We start from the raw sequence: 18,334 nt of genomic DNA on the forward strand, positions 1-18,334 counted from the left end.
AATGTCAGCATTCTTCTAGAATCTTTTTCACCTTAAATGTAAAAAAAATAAAATAAGTTCTGTCCAAGAATGAAAAACATTTCTAAGAAAAAATGTGTCAMCAAATGTAAAACTCATGTTAAATAGGAGTCAGTAAACTTAAGTTGAGTTGCACAGGTTAGAGGTCACTTTCAGGTCAACCACATCAGTATTGATACAATMTTATACAGTATTTTTACCAACTTGATTGCTCTCCTTGAAAAGTTGCTGTATAGAGTACAAAAACTTGCAAAACATATTTTACACATTCTTTCTAAAAAATGTAAAATGCATTTGGGGGGGGGAAATCTCTTTAATAATTATGATTACATTACCCTGAAACTTAATATATCAAAGATGCAAAAAATGAAGAAAACCAATTACAGTAATTACATTTTTTTTAAATCTACATTTTTTGGCAACCTTTTTTTTACATTCAAGTGAACAATGTATTTAAATTAAACCTTTTTAATTAAATACAATTCAAAAAACTGAATGTTAATCTTTTTATATTAATGCACTGAAAAGTGATTTAATTCCAGGTAAACATCAARCAGTCACTTTATTAGGCTATTTAAGTGGTTTTATGTATTGATAAATATGGGGGTGTTGAAATATATTCTTCACCAGAAACTAAATAATTAGGGGAACATTGTAATATGTCTTAATTTGTATTGTTGATTTCTATTGGGCTACTTTAATCAATGTTGGACATACTTCTCCTAATCATCTAATCTGTTATTTTGTGATAATTTTTCACTTAGCACTTTAGCTTTGGAAATCTCTAGTGCACTTAGCTTCCCCTAAGATAAATTCTAAACCACTAACTTACTTGGCTGTTTTATAATATTTTAGTTGAATGAAGTTCAACATCTGTATTGYAGCTTTGCCTAATGAATTCTTCAAGTAGTTAGTCGTTTATGTTCAGGGTCTTATTTTGAAGTGGGTGAAGACGATTTACACAGCAATTCAGTTTTCTCTTGTATTCTAAAGGATTACTTCCTGAAGCGCAGGTAAGTATGCAATAACAAACCTGACCCTGTTGAAGGCGATAAACTATGTTGTAACCATGATGAATCACTGGGACATGGTGGGTATCAACATGGTTACAGTATATTTTGCGCTTTAGCATTACCTTCTACTAAATACCATGTTGGTATCGCAGTTTAGTGTTGGCACAACTAATGTTCATGATTAGTGCTTTTGGGTAAGTGCAACTTTTCAGTTTGCGGTTCCCACCTCTCATTTTAAAACAGCGCACTTGATTCTACATCAGGCTATAACTCAGAAATAACAACCACTGTAGCTTTTTTAGTCCAGCTGTTGCTATCAGTTTATGGCATTGTTTTCAGTGCAGGGGTCTGTCTGTTTGAAAGCTTTTTAATATGCTGCCTCTCTGCCCGAGCAGAGACCAGAAGTCTCTGTCACTGAGGTTGATTACTAGCAGGCTGAACGTGATGAATCTCACTGAGGAGGTAGAGCATGGCTTAAATGAAGGGAACATTAAGTCTGCAAGCCTATCCAGTTTTGCTTCCCACTTCCAACAATACTAACTTTTCTTTTCTTCCCCTCCCTCTTTGTGTAAGCTCCCTCTCTGCTGTGAGAGTCTAAATCCATAAACAGCTCATTTAGTTTCTTGTATTTCATTGTGGCTGAAAATGCTTCCAGATTGCCTTCAACAAGACCACAGAGGCTCTTGTTGAATTCTTGGTTAAAAAAAAAAATCCCTAAGAGATTCACAAAAAAATCAGATGTTTCCGATTCAAACGTCAGCTATATGTTGGTTTCTGAGATAGCCGAGTTGTTACAGCAACGACTCTCTTTCAGCCAAACGGACCCAAAATACAGCTGGTGAAAGATTTTGCCAGAGGAAGTACAGAAATGCTTAACCAAAACAAGCCCCCGTCCTGTCGCCTAAATCAGCGGGCAGAGTTTGAAACCRCAACTGGAATGACGGTGGACTCGCTGGCTAGAGAGGACGGAAAGGATGTGGTTGCAACCAGGACGGCTTTCTGGATCTGGCAGCTCTGACGCAGCTTCAGCTGAAACCTGAGAGATAACACGTGGCAGATGGGAGCCATTGCCCAAAGAGCGGTTCATTATCGTTTATTTTTCTCTCATTTGAGACAGTTTATTGCTTTTCAGTTGAGTTTGTCTTGAGAGATTTGATGGATTTGTCCCATCRAAAATGGGCTTTTGGAGACCAGCTGACGTACAGAGTGGTGGTGTGATGTTTACTTTCATGTGAAAACCATCAGGGGTGTTGGTGTTGATGCTGGAGGCAGCGAGGGAGTCTGCAGCATGACGCTCACCAGAGCCCCATCCAGACTCCAGTTGTTGCCAGCTTGCTTCTAAACACTTTGTCCGCCTGTCGCCTTTGCTTATGCGTGATCCAAGTCTTGGATGGCACCTCGCTGTCACTGAACATGTTATTTAATCTTCTAGTCGGTCCATCACTCGCTGCTTCATGTCAGCAGTGTGGGAGACTCTTCCAAGTTAGAATTTTTTCAGTAAAATACTTTACTTTATTGGTTAGTTTTATGTTTTTTTTGTTTGTTTATCTAACCTACCAAGCTACCATATTTGGTTCAAGGTGAATACTTACTATGGAGCATCTGTTTCTAGGGCCCATCACAGGGGGTTCGTTTATGACTGAAGTGTTGCTGGAGTTACTAACCACTCATACCTGTCATAGTGAACTAATTACTGAACCTGGGATACTTTCTACGCACTCTTTATCTGCATGTCCTAGTCTTTTATGTAGGATTAAACATCTTACTAGATGAGTTTTTGGGGGTAGTTTCATTCTTAAATGACAGATTTATTACTGTGTCTGTAAAAACAGCTATCAGATAATGTTGTGAGGTAAGGGACTGGTAGTAATCAGCCTCAGTGACAATTTCTGGTTGGTTTCTATTTTTTTAAAAACCCACAAATAATTATATTTAGCCTGTCCACTGCCTTCCCTGTGAGATTCCTCTTGAAAAAAAGTTATTTCTTGCAGCAGAGTCTGGTCTTTCTCCCCTTGATTCGGATTGTTTCCTGTTAATTTTGACCTGGCCAATCAGCGAACAGAAAAAGTAGTTGTGAACGATGGCGTTGATCTTCTGCGCTGTTTTTAGAGTTGTAGTAGCTCTAGTTTTAGAAAATGCACTGGAGGAAGTGAAGTCCCTGTTCGCTAAGCTTTCAAATTTTGAATTTACATTATCAGCCTCCTCGTTTGGATCAGCTCTCCTTTTTTCTCTTCTTGATTTTCATTTTTACAATCATAAAATGTAAAAACAATAGTACGCTATACCAGACCATAAAAACACATGTAAATATGTGATATAAAATAGAACATGATATAGCATCTATGCTATATTATAATACAATATAATATTACATAATAGTACAGTATGATATAGTATTATACAACACAACAGAATTATGCAACATATTATTGTGGTACAATACAATACAGTAAGATAAATTATACTAATATACAAAAGTAGCATCTTTCTGTGATTCAATATATGGTACCTTTCAGTATAATAAAATTGATGAGTATTGGACAGTGTGCTACAGTATCATGTTGTCTGATACATTTTGACAGCATGATCAATATACTGTTTAGTATAATGTTGTATAGTACAGTATGTTGCAATGTTATACAGTATTATTCCAAACAATATGGTGCAAAGTGATACTGCATGGTACACATGACATAATTAGATGTTATGGTTACAGTTAGATGGTACAAAATGTTATGGTTTTATAAAGTACACTGCAGTACAATATAAAACAGTAATTTAATAGTATTGCAAAATACAAGCACATTTTAAGAGGCAGCTATTTGAAATTCAATTCAAGCAATACCAGAATCACCGTAGCCTTAATTTTAAGATCCAAGCCAATCAAAGAGTCAGTTTCCTGGGAATTAACTCTACCTTTCTTAACCACATTTAAATGTCCTTTTCTACTACAAAAATGACTCTTTCCTTCAGATCGTCATTGAAAGATTAAAGCAGACCATAGACGGGGAGTGGGGCCACTGCCCCTCCTTCGTGTTATACATTCCTTTTAAAATCTCATCCATTCAGCCTCTCTGCTGGAGATATCTCCTCCACCCCGTATTGTTGTCACCCTTAATCTCACACCAACATTTGACGCTTGCTTGGCGTGACCCAGCAGATCCTATTCGCCACCACATTTTTTCCCACCCACGAACTCAATGGAGCTGAAACCCTACACCTGCAACTGGAGTTGACTTTCTTGTTGGAGTTACAATAGCAGAAGGTCTGTCAGTCGGAGTGCTGCTTCTGTCTGCGGGCTTCCCCCACCCTGTGAATGATGGGGTATGACGTTCCTTGATCTGCTTTCACACTCTGGTTTCATGTTCTTTTCTCGTTCCTTCTTGCCGGGTTGGTGAATGTAAACAGCGCTGAAATGTCTCACCTTAACTCGAATGTCTCGTGAAAATTAGTAGAGGGGTGTGTGTGATGTCTCTTGTTTGAACTGCTCACTTTCCTGGCAAATCCATGAACCTTTAGATGTTTTCCAAAAGGAATGTGGGGCATTTTCTTTAAATTTCCTGTGGTTATTTAATAAATCTTTTGGTTTCTAGATACGTCCTCGGAGATCTCATACTTCAGGCCTCCCATTCTTTGGTTTTGGAATTGTTTTGGAATATTTGGTTGAGTGATGAATGCTCCATTGAGGACAAAAAAGCACACACTCCGCTTTTCCACAATATTTAGAGAAGAATGTAAGTTTGATTTAGGGCTGCAGTTCATTACAGAGGATGGAAAATGAAATGAGGTCCAGATAGTGGCTGATCGCACAACAACAAACCCGATTGGCTTCAGAARGCTACCAAATCCGGACATCTGAGTATAGGCAGCTGAATGAGTTGGAAAGGAAAATCTGGGATTTCTTTGGAATTCTGGACAGAAAATGATGTCACAGAAATGCAAATATTATACATGTCTACTAGGGCTGTATAAATAAATCGATTCTGCGATACATATCGATATTTTCCGCCCTCGCAAAGTATCGATTTTTCATATGCGAGTATCGATCCGTTAAACCATAGGGGTACATAGCTTTATAGCTCTTTTTAACGTCTAGTTTGTTACGGCGTAGCAGTAAGACTCCGCCTCCCTTAGTCTCACTTTCAACTTGAGCTGAAAGTGCACATTATAAACTACACACCAGTTTTTAAATTGTATTAATAGGCCAAGTATAACCGGAGTTATGCTAAAATTAGTAAATCATATTTTTCCGAATGTCAAGAGAAATGTCAAAAGCGCCGCCATTCCCCGGCTTTTCCGGTTATGTGAGAGGGAATGAGCTTCCAAACGTACAAAACGAAACGAAACATTAGATTCCTGTGTTTTTGGAAATGTAAAATCTTCAATAAATAACGATGGGTTGTATTTTGTTGCTGAGAAACAAAGTAAAGTTGCGCACGTAACCGTAAAAGAGAAGCGGAACCCCCAGCCGGAAACCGCGGCGCAGTGAAGATTTCCATGATAACAATGGCTGATCGATCATTCTTATTAGCAACAGACAAAGAGTATCAGAGACTGAGAGTACTATGAGATCCTGGCAGTCTGAGAGGCAGCTACTCAGAGATCCAAGCAGGGGAATAGTGGCGCTGCGTAGCTGCAGGGAGTCGATCACTATGGGGTGAGGCGGAGCCACTACTTGAGCAGTTAGAAGAAAGCAGCTTACAGCCACGGCTAACTCCAGGAACCAAGGTAGAAAAGCCTTTTTCCCCATAGTCCAAAAGACTGCATTTGCAGCCACAATGTCCAAAAGAAAAAAACATAAATGCAATCATTTGCATATTGAGAGTCAACAGAGGTTGATAATCTCCCCACTCTGCTCCTGGATTACCGTTTAAACTTTAGAGTTTTATGTCAAATCCACATGAATTAAATGACAGAAACTAATTCTCTCACTGCATCTTTGATTCATTTTGTCCAGCGGCAGACTGTTAGACTGTCCAATCAGAGTCAGGTATTGTGTAGTTGGTGCTTTTAATCAGTTTTCAGTTAACTAAATTCAAGTCTATGGAACACAAAATGTCACTGAAATCACTGTCCTTCTAAAATCTTTCAGAAAATCATAAAAATGCACTGAATTGTATCAAATTGTATCGCTCAACAAATATCGTGATCCATATCGTATTGTGACCAGAATATCGTATATTGTATCGTATCATGAAATTATTGTATCACTACACCCCTAATGTCTGCACATCTCTGAAACAAAACTTTATGTCATGATTTTTGCACACAATAACTAGATGTACTGTATATTCGAATGTATGACCTTTGGTTGGTGACCTCTGTTGCTTTGTTTTCTCAAAATGTCAAATCCTCAGAAGCTTGTGTTTTTTAAGCATAATATGCAAACAGTAAAAGAATAGATTTAAGGATAATATTTCTTCATGGAATATTCCACTGATCCTTTGAGCCTAAAAAGCATCATAATGATGAAACATATTTTGATTAATAGAGAAGGTTGGTTGTTTGGGATGAATGGGTGGTCTGTGTAGTCTGTGTGTTGGTAGATCAGGTGTTACACTTAAATTAAGATTAATTATGGTGAATCTAAACAGGAGGTATTGCAGATACAAGTTCATAAGTTGCTTTGAGGCAGAAAGTTCTGAATGTGAATCTTGGTCTGGGGTCAAACATGGTTAGGGTTAGAGAACGCATGTTGTCGTTCTCTCTGGGTACTCCCATATCCTCCCATCCTCCAACAGGAAAGGGGGGCTAGTCTGGGCAGAGACTTCTTGACAACTACTGGTCCTGTCAGGACACCAGTAGTCTAACACTCCATAAATCTGTCCTCTGAAGAAAGCCGTTGTGACAATAAGTGAAATCTGGCACGTGGTTTTCCACAAGCCAAGTCACTGTCATGATGCTTTTCTTCAATGGGAAAATGGGAAGAAGACATCCCAGGACAAGACCAGGAGGAATGTTTTCAATTTTACATGAACTGATTAAAATAGTCATGGTCAAGAAAAGTTGACTTTTTTTCAGGACCGTAACAATTTTTTCTTGTTCTTTCCTCCAGGAATGGTCCGTGAGATGGCCCACAAATCTGATAGCAGGCTCCAGTCCATTTCCACCACGAGGCTGTCTGCCCAGCACCACCTCTGGCATGTTTCCCAGCACCGCCTGCCACACCAACGTCTCTTGACTTTTATTTGTGTCAACGCTGAAAGATGTGGTGTGAACAGTGTCGCGCACATTTGTATGCGGTCAAGCCATGAAGGTTAAGGGGAGAAGTTCCAAAGCTGCACATTTCTGACACATCTTTACTTGATTACAATCAGCTTTTTTTAGACTCCGTTTGGTGAAACAGGCTCACTAAATTAGCTGGTAAACCGCATCTTAATTGGTAACATGTGCCTCCCCTTGCAAATTGCGCAGCATTTGCGTCCCCACCCACCCCCCGAGTAGTTTGTAATCGCCACCAATAATTTTTTTACACCTTTAAATTGTGGGGTTTTTTCCCCTCTGAAGCAAAGGGTTGCAGCTTTTCTTGTCTTTCCTGTTTTTCTGAGAGAGGGAAAAAAATTGATTTTTAATCATAAAAGTATGATTTCAGGGAAGAAAAGTTCAACATCTCGTGACAATCGAAGGTTTTATTCCTGCTGACAGATTGTGTATACTCACAAAGCAGGCTTGACGGAAAGGTGTTTCATTTGATTTGAACACCCCCCTGGCCTCCCTAGAGTTTCTGACAGACGAGTTCCGGCCCCCGTCCCAAGGAGCCCATTCTAGCGGCCACGTACAAACACACAACGGATGCCGGAGATTTTTTCAGCTTCTCATCTGGTTTTAGCTCCTCGACTCGATAATCAAAAGGCGAAAAAACAAAAAAAGCCCAACCCAAGCGGCTCCTTCATGTGTTCCCGAGGCAGCAAACCACAGTCTCAAAACACACTTCCCAGTGTTTGCGCAACACACGTCCCGTCAGCCGTTATTATGTCAATTATCCCCTCTGTTCTGCAGTTAATGCGGAATTCATGCCGCACCGCTTTGGTGCTGACATCTTTTTGACGTAGCAGCACCTGCCAGCTCCTCATCTTAGAACAGGAATCTGTGGGATGTGTCTGTATATTTATGATGCCCTTCTTTTGATCTGTCAGGCCTCTGGTGTGCGAAGACATCCAGGCAGATGTGGAGGACGGACAGCTGCAGTTCTTCTACATCCTGGCTTTCGTCCGCCGAGGTGACTTTTTTTTTTTCCCCCCTTCAAACCTTTAACGATCTTCAGACAAAGCGCTCTGTCTCTGCCAGATATCTCCTCTGTTATCACTCAGGAAAATCTGCTTTCATCAGTGGCTTTTTTTTACTTTCTCTGTTTCTGAGGCCCATTTGCAAGATGTTGGTTTGTTATGGGAACAGTGAGATTTCAGGACGCACGTCAAGTGCATCGACATGCAAGGTTTGCCTCTGGGTAAACCCCGTTGAATTAACTGCAGACGAGTACACAGTTCTGGCCAGTAGTCAGGTTTACGCCCAATCATCACGGGCACACATATATACATATAAACATACATATATACATTTTAGGCTCTTAATTATTTATTTGAACTGTTCTTTTTCCACATTGCAAAAATTATATGACATAAAACTGAAATTATTGCTGATTTCAATCAAATGGAAGCAAAATTGTATGTACAGGCTGACAGTGAAGTCACACACCATTAACTTAATGTTAAAGTTTGTGTGTTTTTAATACTTTTATATTTAGTATCCATTTAAATAGTACTGAGAACTTCAAATGATGTAAAGTATATGGATGGATGGATGGATGGATGGATGGATGGATGGATGGATGGATGGATGGATGGATGGATGGATGGATGGATGGATGGATGGATGGATGGANATGGATGGATGGATGGATGGATGGATGGATGGATGGATGGATGGATGGATGGATGGATGGATGGATGGATGGATGGATGGATGGATGGATGGAGATTTGTTGGATGCAGGATGGATGGATGGATAGTTGGTAGGATGATGGATGGGTGAATGGATGGTTGGTTGGTAGAATAATAGATGAATGGTTTTGTTGGATGGTTTGATGGATGATGTGTGGGTGTGATGGATCCATCCAACCATCCAGCTGCCCACCAACACACCCCTCTCATCCCTCCATCATTCTCCCTCCTTCCAGACTCCAGTTTTTCCAGGTTCCATATTTAAATCCTGACCACTGCAGAAATTCCTACCATAAACTCATAGTGAACTTTTCTATTTAATGTTTTGAACTTGGCATCAAAACTCAGAACTCTGGAAATTTGAGAGTGGAAACGTGTGGAACTATGTCATGAAAATGCGTGGGAACCCAAAGGAACACAGAAAAAAGACCAGCTGGATGGACCCTGCGGTGATCCTTTGTAATCCTAAAATTGACTCAATAAAGAGGCTTACGAACAAAAAAAGGGTGCATTATTTTATTTCCCTCCAACTTATGGCAGACAGAGCCAAAAAATATGGAAAACAGGAGGTGATTTGTGGCCAGCCGCTGACGTGAGCCGCCGACGTGAGCCGCCTGTCAGCAAGCCCCGCTGACCTTTGCCAATAAATGAGGCAGAAATATACTGTTTAGWCTCAGCGGCTTGACAGATGACTGTATTTGCATGCGTGTGGTTAGGGACCAAATGTGTCGGGGCGGTAGGGTGCACGGCAGCCCAGCGCACTCTGTCTGTCCGTGGAATTTCAGCTGGCTCCCAACAAAACCCGACCTGCCTTTTACCTCCACCTCTTCCCAGTTCTGACATGCAGCGCTAAAACTACGAGAGGAAGCGCTTAACGTCATCGACCCATAACTGTTACTTCTAAGAGATTCAGATATTCTAACTTAAATTTCTTTTGCATCTTGAGGCTCAAAATATGACAGCAAGTCGAAGGGTTGTTGGGTTTTACAGTAAGATTAATGACTCAAACCGGAGGGAAAAAAATTATAGATTTACACATTTACTTTAATAAATATGCATGACTAGATGCTCTAATTCCTACTTAAGAATAAAGCACAATTTATTAGAATTAAAAATGGTAAATTGTTCAAATTTTCCATTGGCCATTTTGCCATTTTGATTAGAAAGAAACCCTCAAAGCATCACTCCTACTTTGTTTAAAACTGTTTTCCGTAGAGGAGCTGTGGCTGCCTCAGACGGTGCTGGCCACCAGAGAAACTCTCTACCTGCTGGACGAAGATCACCAATGGAGGAAAAGCGTCTCGGCGGTGCCTGAGGACAGCCAGGAGTGCAGTGGGAGCGTCGCCATCCTGGAAACTCTTCCGATCAGCTGCATGAGCTCGGTTCTGCTGTGGGCCTCGGACCCGCTCAGGATGGACTTTAAGCTTTACGACGAGGTTAGTTCATCCTGAGAAGACGACGGCCGCCACTCAGACTTTTCCACTTGAGCAGAAAGAAACAATGAAGAGGTTGCAGGTGCATCCTCACCTTCACTCTCAATTCTTTCACTTGATGTTTTTTTTTTTTTGGTCGTCTTTCCAATTTGGTTGGTAATTTTCTTGAGTTCTGGATGTTATGAAAGCTCAAAATCTGTGTTGTGTTCTCACGTGTTTTCTGCAGACTGTGAAACAGGAGAAGACGTGGTGCGTGCGCACGGAGAGCGCTGAGCTCCTCCAGGGTCTGCTGTCCTGGGTCAGGGCACAGTGGGAAGCCATGTTTGGAGTCAAGCTGTACATGGGTCTGCAAGACGAGCCGTCGTAATGGATCCAAACAAACAAAACAACAAAAGCTGGACTTTTAGGCTTTAGTCCTGTGCAGGTTATTGAGCGAGTCTGCATCTTTTGTTTTCTCTGCACTCAGTCTGCTCCCATTACGCTTGTTGCTTCAAGCCAAGAGCTTGGAAATGATTGCACTCATTCATGTGGTACACAAGCCTGTAAAATAGCTCTGCTTGCATAATTTTTCCTCCAGGAAAAAAAAAACATCTCCAGTGAATTTTTCTACAGCTGAAATGAAGTGTGCCTTGTTTCTTTGTGAAGATGAGACGTCCTCGTTTGGCGATGCACCTAAATGCACGTCGTGTTTTCTGGATCACCTGTAGCGCTTTGCCAATGTAGGGCAGGTTCCTCCGGCTGGGATGAATGGCAGTAAAGCTTTAAATGCATCCAGCCGTCATGCGCTCAACACGAGGAACGGCTAAGGCTCTCAAGGGAAACCTTTGACCCCAATTAGGGTCTCATAGTTGGTCTAAGTTTAAATGGTCTTGTATACTGTTTAAAATGTAATCCACAGGTGTCCCAGATGTGTGAATTAAGAATTTATAGATTATCAGGAAAAATCTAACTTAGCTAAAATCTAATTTAAGTTATGTTGTTGATGCAGAATGCTCACTCTTATTTTTGTATAAATGTGTCATAAATGTGTTTGCTTGGATATAAAAAAAAGAAAAAAGTTGTCTTTGTTCGTATCGTTGCATGTCCTTGAACAATTTTGCTGAGTTCCTGCTGCAAATTTACAAAACAGACGCATTTTATTTATTGATGATCCTGCTGATGGACTCATGATGGTGAGATTGGAAAAATAAAAAGATACCCGAAGCTGAAATTTCTCAGAGGCAGACTAAGATTAAGTTCCTTTTATCCTCTTTCAACTGCAGATAAATCATCACATGTTTTACATTTTAATAGTTTTAATCTTCGTTATTTGCATGTCTGCTCTTGCTTGTTGCGGTGTCTCAAAATATTAAGGAAGCCAAATTCCAAACTGGAATTTTTGTCTTCACCTGATAAAACTTGTGAAGGTGGAGTTACTTTTTCCTAGTTGATGAAGCTAAAACGTTGAAGAGAGACCTAGACAAGGACTTATATTTAGCCATTTTCCTCATGTTTGATTCAGCCTTATTTGTTGCGTTTCCGCTAAGGTGTGGGATAAATTAGGGATAGTAAGACTACGTTACTAAGACAGCAGGCCTTGATGTGAACGATTTATGACCCCTAACTGACCCAGAGGTGATGAACAACAACATGGACATCGCACTGTCTAAAGAAGAGATAACAGCTGTCGTCTATGGATGTTTGACACTTGTCACGTGATCATAAGACGAAGAAAGTTTAGAAAACGAAAGTACAGCTAACAGCAATGGTATTTTGCAGACCACTGACTGGACCCTTTGTCTAGAAGTCTGGGTGTGTAGTTTGAGTCGTGAGATGTGATGTGCTTCAGTGACAGACTTTCTAAAGACTTTAGAAATAACAATTAGAAATAATTATAGCGCATATATTATGTCAATGATGTAAAAATCGGACAAAAGCGACATGACCATTCTGACTGCTGTAATCCAATATGCGTTACAGCATATTTGATTTAGTACATGTGGAAGTGGCACAAATCCGATTTTTTTTTGAGGGGGGGTGAAAACATCGTAATTGGGCTGTTCATACTCCCATGAAAATGTCTGACACTGGTGACTTCAGGCAAAAAATAAATTGGACTTCGATTGCATTTGCCTTCTGTGTGAATGTACAACCCCTGGCAAAAAGTATGGAATCACCAGTCTAGGATGAGCACTCATTCAGACATTTCATCCTGTAAAACAGACTCGGATCAAAAACATGATACAATAATAAGGTCATTCCAAAGTGCAACTTGTTGGCTTTCAGGAATACTCAAAGAAATGAAGAGAAAACATTGTGGAAGTCAGTGAATGATACTTTTATTGACCAAGCACAGGGAAATAAATATGGAGTCACACAATTCTGAGGAAAAAAGTGTGGAATCATGATAAACACAAACGAAAGACCATTCAAAATACATCACTAGTATTTAGTTGCACCACCTTTGGCTTTTATAACGGCTTTCAGTCTCTGAGGCATGGACTTAATGAGTGACAAACGGTATTCTGCATCAATTTGGTGCCAGCTCTCTTTGATAGCAGTTGCCAGATCAGCTTTGCAGGTTGGATCCTTCTTGTGGACCATTTTTTTTCAATCTCTACCACAGGTTTTCAATTGGGTTGGGATCTGGACTGTTTGCAGACCATGACATCGACTGAATGCGTCTTTCTTCAAGAAATGCCTTCACTGTTTTGCCCTTGTTCTTTTATGTTTAGGTGTCAATGCTGGTTTTCGTTTAGCTTTCCTGTATTGAAATCCCATGTCCTTTAGGCGATTTCTTACGGTTCAGTCACATACATTGACTCCAGCTTCCTCCCATTTATGCTTCATCTGTTTAGTTGTAATTTTTCGGCTTTCAAGACAAATGACCTTAAGTTGTTTGTCTTGACGCTTTGATTTCTTTCTTGGTCTACCAGTACACTTGGCTTTAACAACCATTCCATGCTGTTTGTATTTGGTCCATATCTGGGATACAGCTGACTGTGAACAGCCCACATCTTTAGCAACCATGCTTGAAGGGTTACCTTCTTCAAGAAGTTTCACAATCCTCTCTTTTGTTTCAAGGGACATTTCTCTTGTTGGAGCCATGGTTCTCGCCACTCCACTTTGTCCAGCAGCCCTCCAAGGTGCCATGACTGCAGGTGTTTTTAACTGCAGACTAACGGGCACATCTAATCTGGGGCAGGTGCCAATTTAGGGAAAGGAAATAGACTGGGTGTATCCTTTTTTTCTACCTCCAATTTGAGTGATTTCACGCTTTTTTCCTCAGAATTGAGTGACTCCTGTTAAGAAAATATATTTAAAATAAGCTAGTTTTGAAATTTAACATGACTTGATTGAAATAGCCTAACTATAGTTTTAAAATTTATAACTTATTCTGGCCTATTGACCTTTATTTTACCTGTAGTCAAAGCAGATTATTTGCCAAGATCTCTGATCTGCCCTTTGTCTGTCTGGAAAACAATCAGTAGGAAGTTCTAGCTCTTCACACTGATCTGTGAAAGCCATAAACCAGCAGGAGTTCAGAGAAGCTCTCCTTAGACAATGGGAGCAAATAGCTTCAGAGAGAGGGTCAGAGACAGGTCCTGGTTGGATGAGCAAAAATACGCCTTATTTGAATAAATTAAAGAAAGGGAGATAAAACTTTCCACACAGAGTAACAAATCAGATTTGCGCTTGCAATACTCCAAAGACGTCTTTGCTGTCTGTTTGTCTTTTTTGTTTTTCTCAGGTAAATTCATGTGTTGTTTGTGCTCTGAGGTTTCTGATGCTTTTGATGTGATTTTCTGGTGATAGTATGCGTCTGTCTTGAATAAATGCTGATTATTATGACGCTGTCATCTCTGTGTGGTCTCAGTCCTTGCGCGCAGCATTTTCTGAATCCGGGCATAGAGAGGATATAACGAGTCAAAAGGTTTTTAAATTTTTAGAATAACTTTTCCTCTCTTAATACTCCATATTTATTTCCCTGTGCTTGATCAATAAAAGTATTATTTGCTGACTTCCACAATGTTTTCTCTTCATTTCTTTGAGTATTCCTGAAAGCCAACAAGTTGCACTTTGAAATGACCTTATTATTGTATCATGTTTTTGATCTGAGTTTGTTTTACAGCATGAAATGTCTGAATGAGTGCTCATCCTAGACTGGTGATTCCATACTTTTTGCCAGGGGTTGTAGCAAGTTGCATGTGATGCTAAGGCTTCAAGCTTTGGATAGGAAGTTAATAAAACTGAATGTATTCAAAATTCTCTTAAATTTTCTACTAGCTGAACAACAGGAATAATTATTGTTTGAGAAAGTGACATTGAAACCTGGTTATTGCTAAAACTCAAGTCGTTCAACTCAGATCTTTTTTCAGGCACATTATCACCACCAACTGTGTATGAGTTTATATGGTTTTGTGATTTTTTTTATTTTAATTTTAATTTTTTTTGCTTTCCTCTGCTAAACAAACAAAAAAAATCCTAAACCCTAAAAGTTTTGGGTGACCTTCTACAGAGGAAACGGTGAGTAAATAAAAGATCCACAAAACGGATCCTGGTTCCTGAGGTCAAAACACAACAAAGATGTTCTCTTTGGTCATTTAGTACCAAATGTTTTTCTTTTTACCGGGTTCAGTCCAGGCTCAGCTGTTTGAAAGCCATATTTGCCCAGTCTGTCGGTGTAAATATTTCTTAGGCTGAGCATATGCTGCACACATGTTTCAGTAGACCAGGATCACCTTCAGTTCCAACCACGTGGTCGAGGACTCCTCGCTCCCACTCTCGCCGTCCCTCCACAAACCAGTGAGCAGCAACACACAAATGACTGGTCGTTACTTACCCGCGACCGGTCTGGTTTCAAAGTTCCCGGAGGTTTGATGCACACAATTAACAAGCGGCTAATTTTGCGGTTGATTTTTATCTCTACGCAGGACTGAAGGTCGTCCACAGTTGAAGAACGCCGCTCTTCCATCAGATGTGGATGTGCGCAGAAGACCAGCACATTTCACACCACAGATGTTCTTCCAGGTTTCGCAATGGTTTCTTTCACACCAGCACTTTCATTTAAAATTTCATATTTTTCCGTAATATTGGTCCATGTTATGATGTACCAAACAGGAAATGGAGGAAACTGACAGGCTGTTACTGAGATCTCTATATTGTAATTGTTGGGAACATTTTTGTGTTATAATGTTTTGATTTTAACATTTAATTTTAACATTTTAATTTTTAGACTTGAATTAGTTCCCATGGTTTTTGCAATGTTCTTCTTAGTCTCCTTCTTGAAGGCTAGCCTTTGTGCATAAATTAGCCTGTGTCCATTGTTAACTAGTCTTAGTTCGGTTTGCCTTACTTGACATTTTCTTTTCAGGACTTTTTTCTAGATTTATTATTATTATTATTATTATTATTATTATTATTATTATTATTATTATTATTGCAGAGTATTAGGACCAGACTATTGCGAGAATAAAGTTGTAAAATTAAGACAAAATGTCACTAATGAGAAAAAAGCTCTAATAGTTAGCCAGCTAAGTGAGTCCATGGTGGTTCTTGCTTCAAAATAGACACACAATTGTTTTAAAGTCCTTCTTCTGATAATAATTAGAAAAAAATTACCTTGAATTATAACTTCACAAAATGCTGGACATCCCTCATTTTACTTTTTTATTGCTGTGCGTAGCGTTTCTCATAAAATTACTACTTCATTCTCCTATTATTACTACCTTGTTCAGGTAATATTATGACTTTATTCTCAAAGTAGTACATCTTCTTTCTCAAATTATGACTATTCTCATTTTATGAGTTAATAGTAGTACAACAACTTTATTCTCGTATTATTATGACTTTGTTCTCGTAGTCATAATAATGCATTGTTGTACAGCATTCTTGTACGTAAGATTACAACTGGTAATATGATTTTATTGTCAAATTATTATTTTATTTCTATTTTGCTATGACTTCATTGTCATGCATTAATATTGCAATATTGTGACTTTATTCTTGTATAGTTATACCTACATTGTCAACATTTTTGTAATACATGGTAACATGACCTTAATCTCATAATGTTATGACTTTATTCTCGTACAACTTTTTGTCATAATATGGCTATATTAAAGTGATTTGCTTGTCCCAATACGCCGTTATAAGTTTTCCTCGGTTTCTCTTTGCCAGCATTTTCTTTTGGGCCCTTGTTGCCAGGTTTTTGAGATATTTGCTTTTTGATGTATTTAAAAATTTTTTTAACTATTTCTGGACAAAATAGTATTTTTTTTCTTTGCACCTTTGTTCTTGTGTCTCACTGTTCGACACACCAATTGAGAAGTAGACTGAGAACTCAAAGCATCACATCAGTTTGCAATCACTAAACAGTCTGCGTTGATTTATAGTGTCTTCCTAATCAACATTGCAGAGTTCGTGCAAGCTTTTGTGAAAAACATCAGACACAGCAATGATCATTTTCCTTCTTTGTTGAGAAGGTGTCTGAAGAGTGGAAATTACAGCAGTCTGAATGTGTTATTTTCCTCCCTGAAAGAGAAAAAATAGCTCTCATTGAAGGCACATAAAACCAAGTTAATGGTGAAGCATACTGTACATCATTAATTCTGCTTTATGGCTCTGATCTGGCACCATTTTGTTCTCCCACATACCCACACTAAGCCATGCATTTCACAGTTTTATTGTCTTTCTCCATGTGGTAAGTGTTTCTTTTGTGTTTTCTGCCTTTTTATTGTTTTTGATTATCTAAATAACCGTTCCCGGGCCTCCGTCATCCGCCCAGGAACAAAGTGCAAGTGAGGAAATGCTTCATGTTTTTTTTTTCTTTTGATTTGGCTGGCTCTGGTGGAATTAATGATCCTAAAAACTCAGCATTGAAAAATCCATGAGTCAGACTGATTGTATGCTCCGAATTTGTCATTCACTTTTATGTTTTTAGGAGGAAATAAGCAATCCGGGTTGATACTAAAACATTACCGCAACGTGTGTTTGCTGTAAGGAGAGGCCGCAGACTACACAGGTGGGCAAAAATCAAAAGTACCTCATATCAGTCAGTCCTGCCCTTAATGATGCAGCTAATATTCTCTCTGCAGGGGTGTAAGGAGGAATTTTTAAGCCCTTACAGAGCCTCGCACGACCCTGTCAAGATCCCACAACAAATTTGTGGGTCTGTCGACTCACAATTTCCCTTTTTTTTTCTTCCATACCTCCCAGCATACTGATCTAAAGCCAATGTCTGCAAACACAAAAGAGATGCAGGTGAATAAGTTTATGTTTCACTCTGACCTTATCACAGAACAGAAGGATTGATTGTCCAACAGGAAGCAGGGCTGCTTGGCCCGGTGCAGACATGGCCTGGTTTGACTCCTCAACGCCTCCTGCAAACATTTCAGGTTCTCTTTCTCAGTCTGGAGCGCTACAGCTGCGCCGTGCATGACAGCAAGAAATCTGTTGTTTTTGCTGAATGCCAGAGTCAACCAGATTGTTGGACKGTAGGGCCTCCGCGTGTAAAAGCTGCAGTCACGCAGTCCTCCGTCAGACCGGTGGGCTGCCAAGCTGTGGTCCAGGGCATAACATCAGCTCCTCCACATACAGACGGATCGAATGTTACAGTACGCAGCTCTTTTCTGTGGAAAATTTTCTTATATGATGACTTTGGTTATTAATAGAACCAACCTGGCTGACCTTGATTAAAGTTTGTCTGTAGGAATTCTTACCCACTCTGCTGTTCAATTTGGCATGTTAAAGTTCATCTGACAGGATTGGACTTAAGTCTGGACTTTGACTGGGCTGATTTCTTTATTGATCATTGTCCAACTTGATACTTTTTCACAGCCCTGTATTATGATCCATCAAGATGGATGTAGGAACTGTAAAGTTTTGATTTGTAAAACTTTAATGGGAGGTCCTGAACTCTACACTTTGTTGCTCAGCCGGCATTGCACCA

General features: G+C 39.6%; 1 protein-coding gene across 1 annotated transcript in view; it reads left to right on the forward strand.

Annotated features, from left to right (window-relative positions):
- stk11ip (serine/threonine kinase 11 interacting protein) overlaps positions 1–11,614 on the forward strand; it is a 31,398-nt gene extending 19,784 nt beyond the window's left edge. The window contains exons 21-24 of the mRNA XM_017308982.1: positions 7,019–7,171; positions 8,168–8,250; positions 10,187–10,407; positions 10,631–11,614. Coding sequence (XP_017164471.1) covers positions 7,019–7,171; positions 8,168–8,250; positions 10,187–10,407; positions 10,631–10,771 — 598 coding nt within the window. The 3' untranslated portion in view covers positions 10,772–11,614. The remainder of the gene's footprint in view (positions 1–7,018; positions 7,172–8,167; positions 8,251–10,186; positions 10,408–10,630) is intronic.
- Positions 11,615–18,334: the final 6,720 nt, after the last annotated feature.

This window comes from Poecilia reticulata, linkage group LG2 (genome assembly GCF_000633615.1).
Source record: "Poecilia reticulata strain Guanapo linkage group LG2, Guppy_female_1.0+MT, whole genome shotgun sequence".
In the NCBI taxonomy this organism is placed as follows: Eukaryota; Metazoa; Chordata; class Actinopteri; order Cyprinodontiformes; family Poeciliidae; genus Poecilia; species Poecilia reticulata.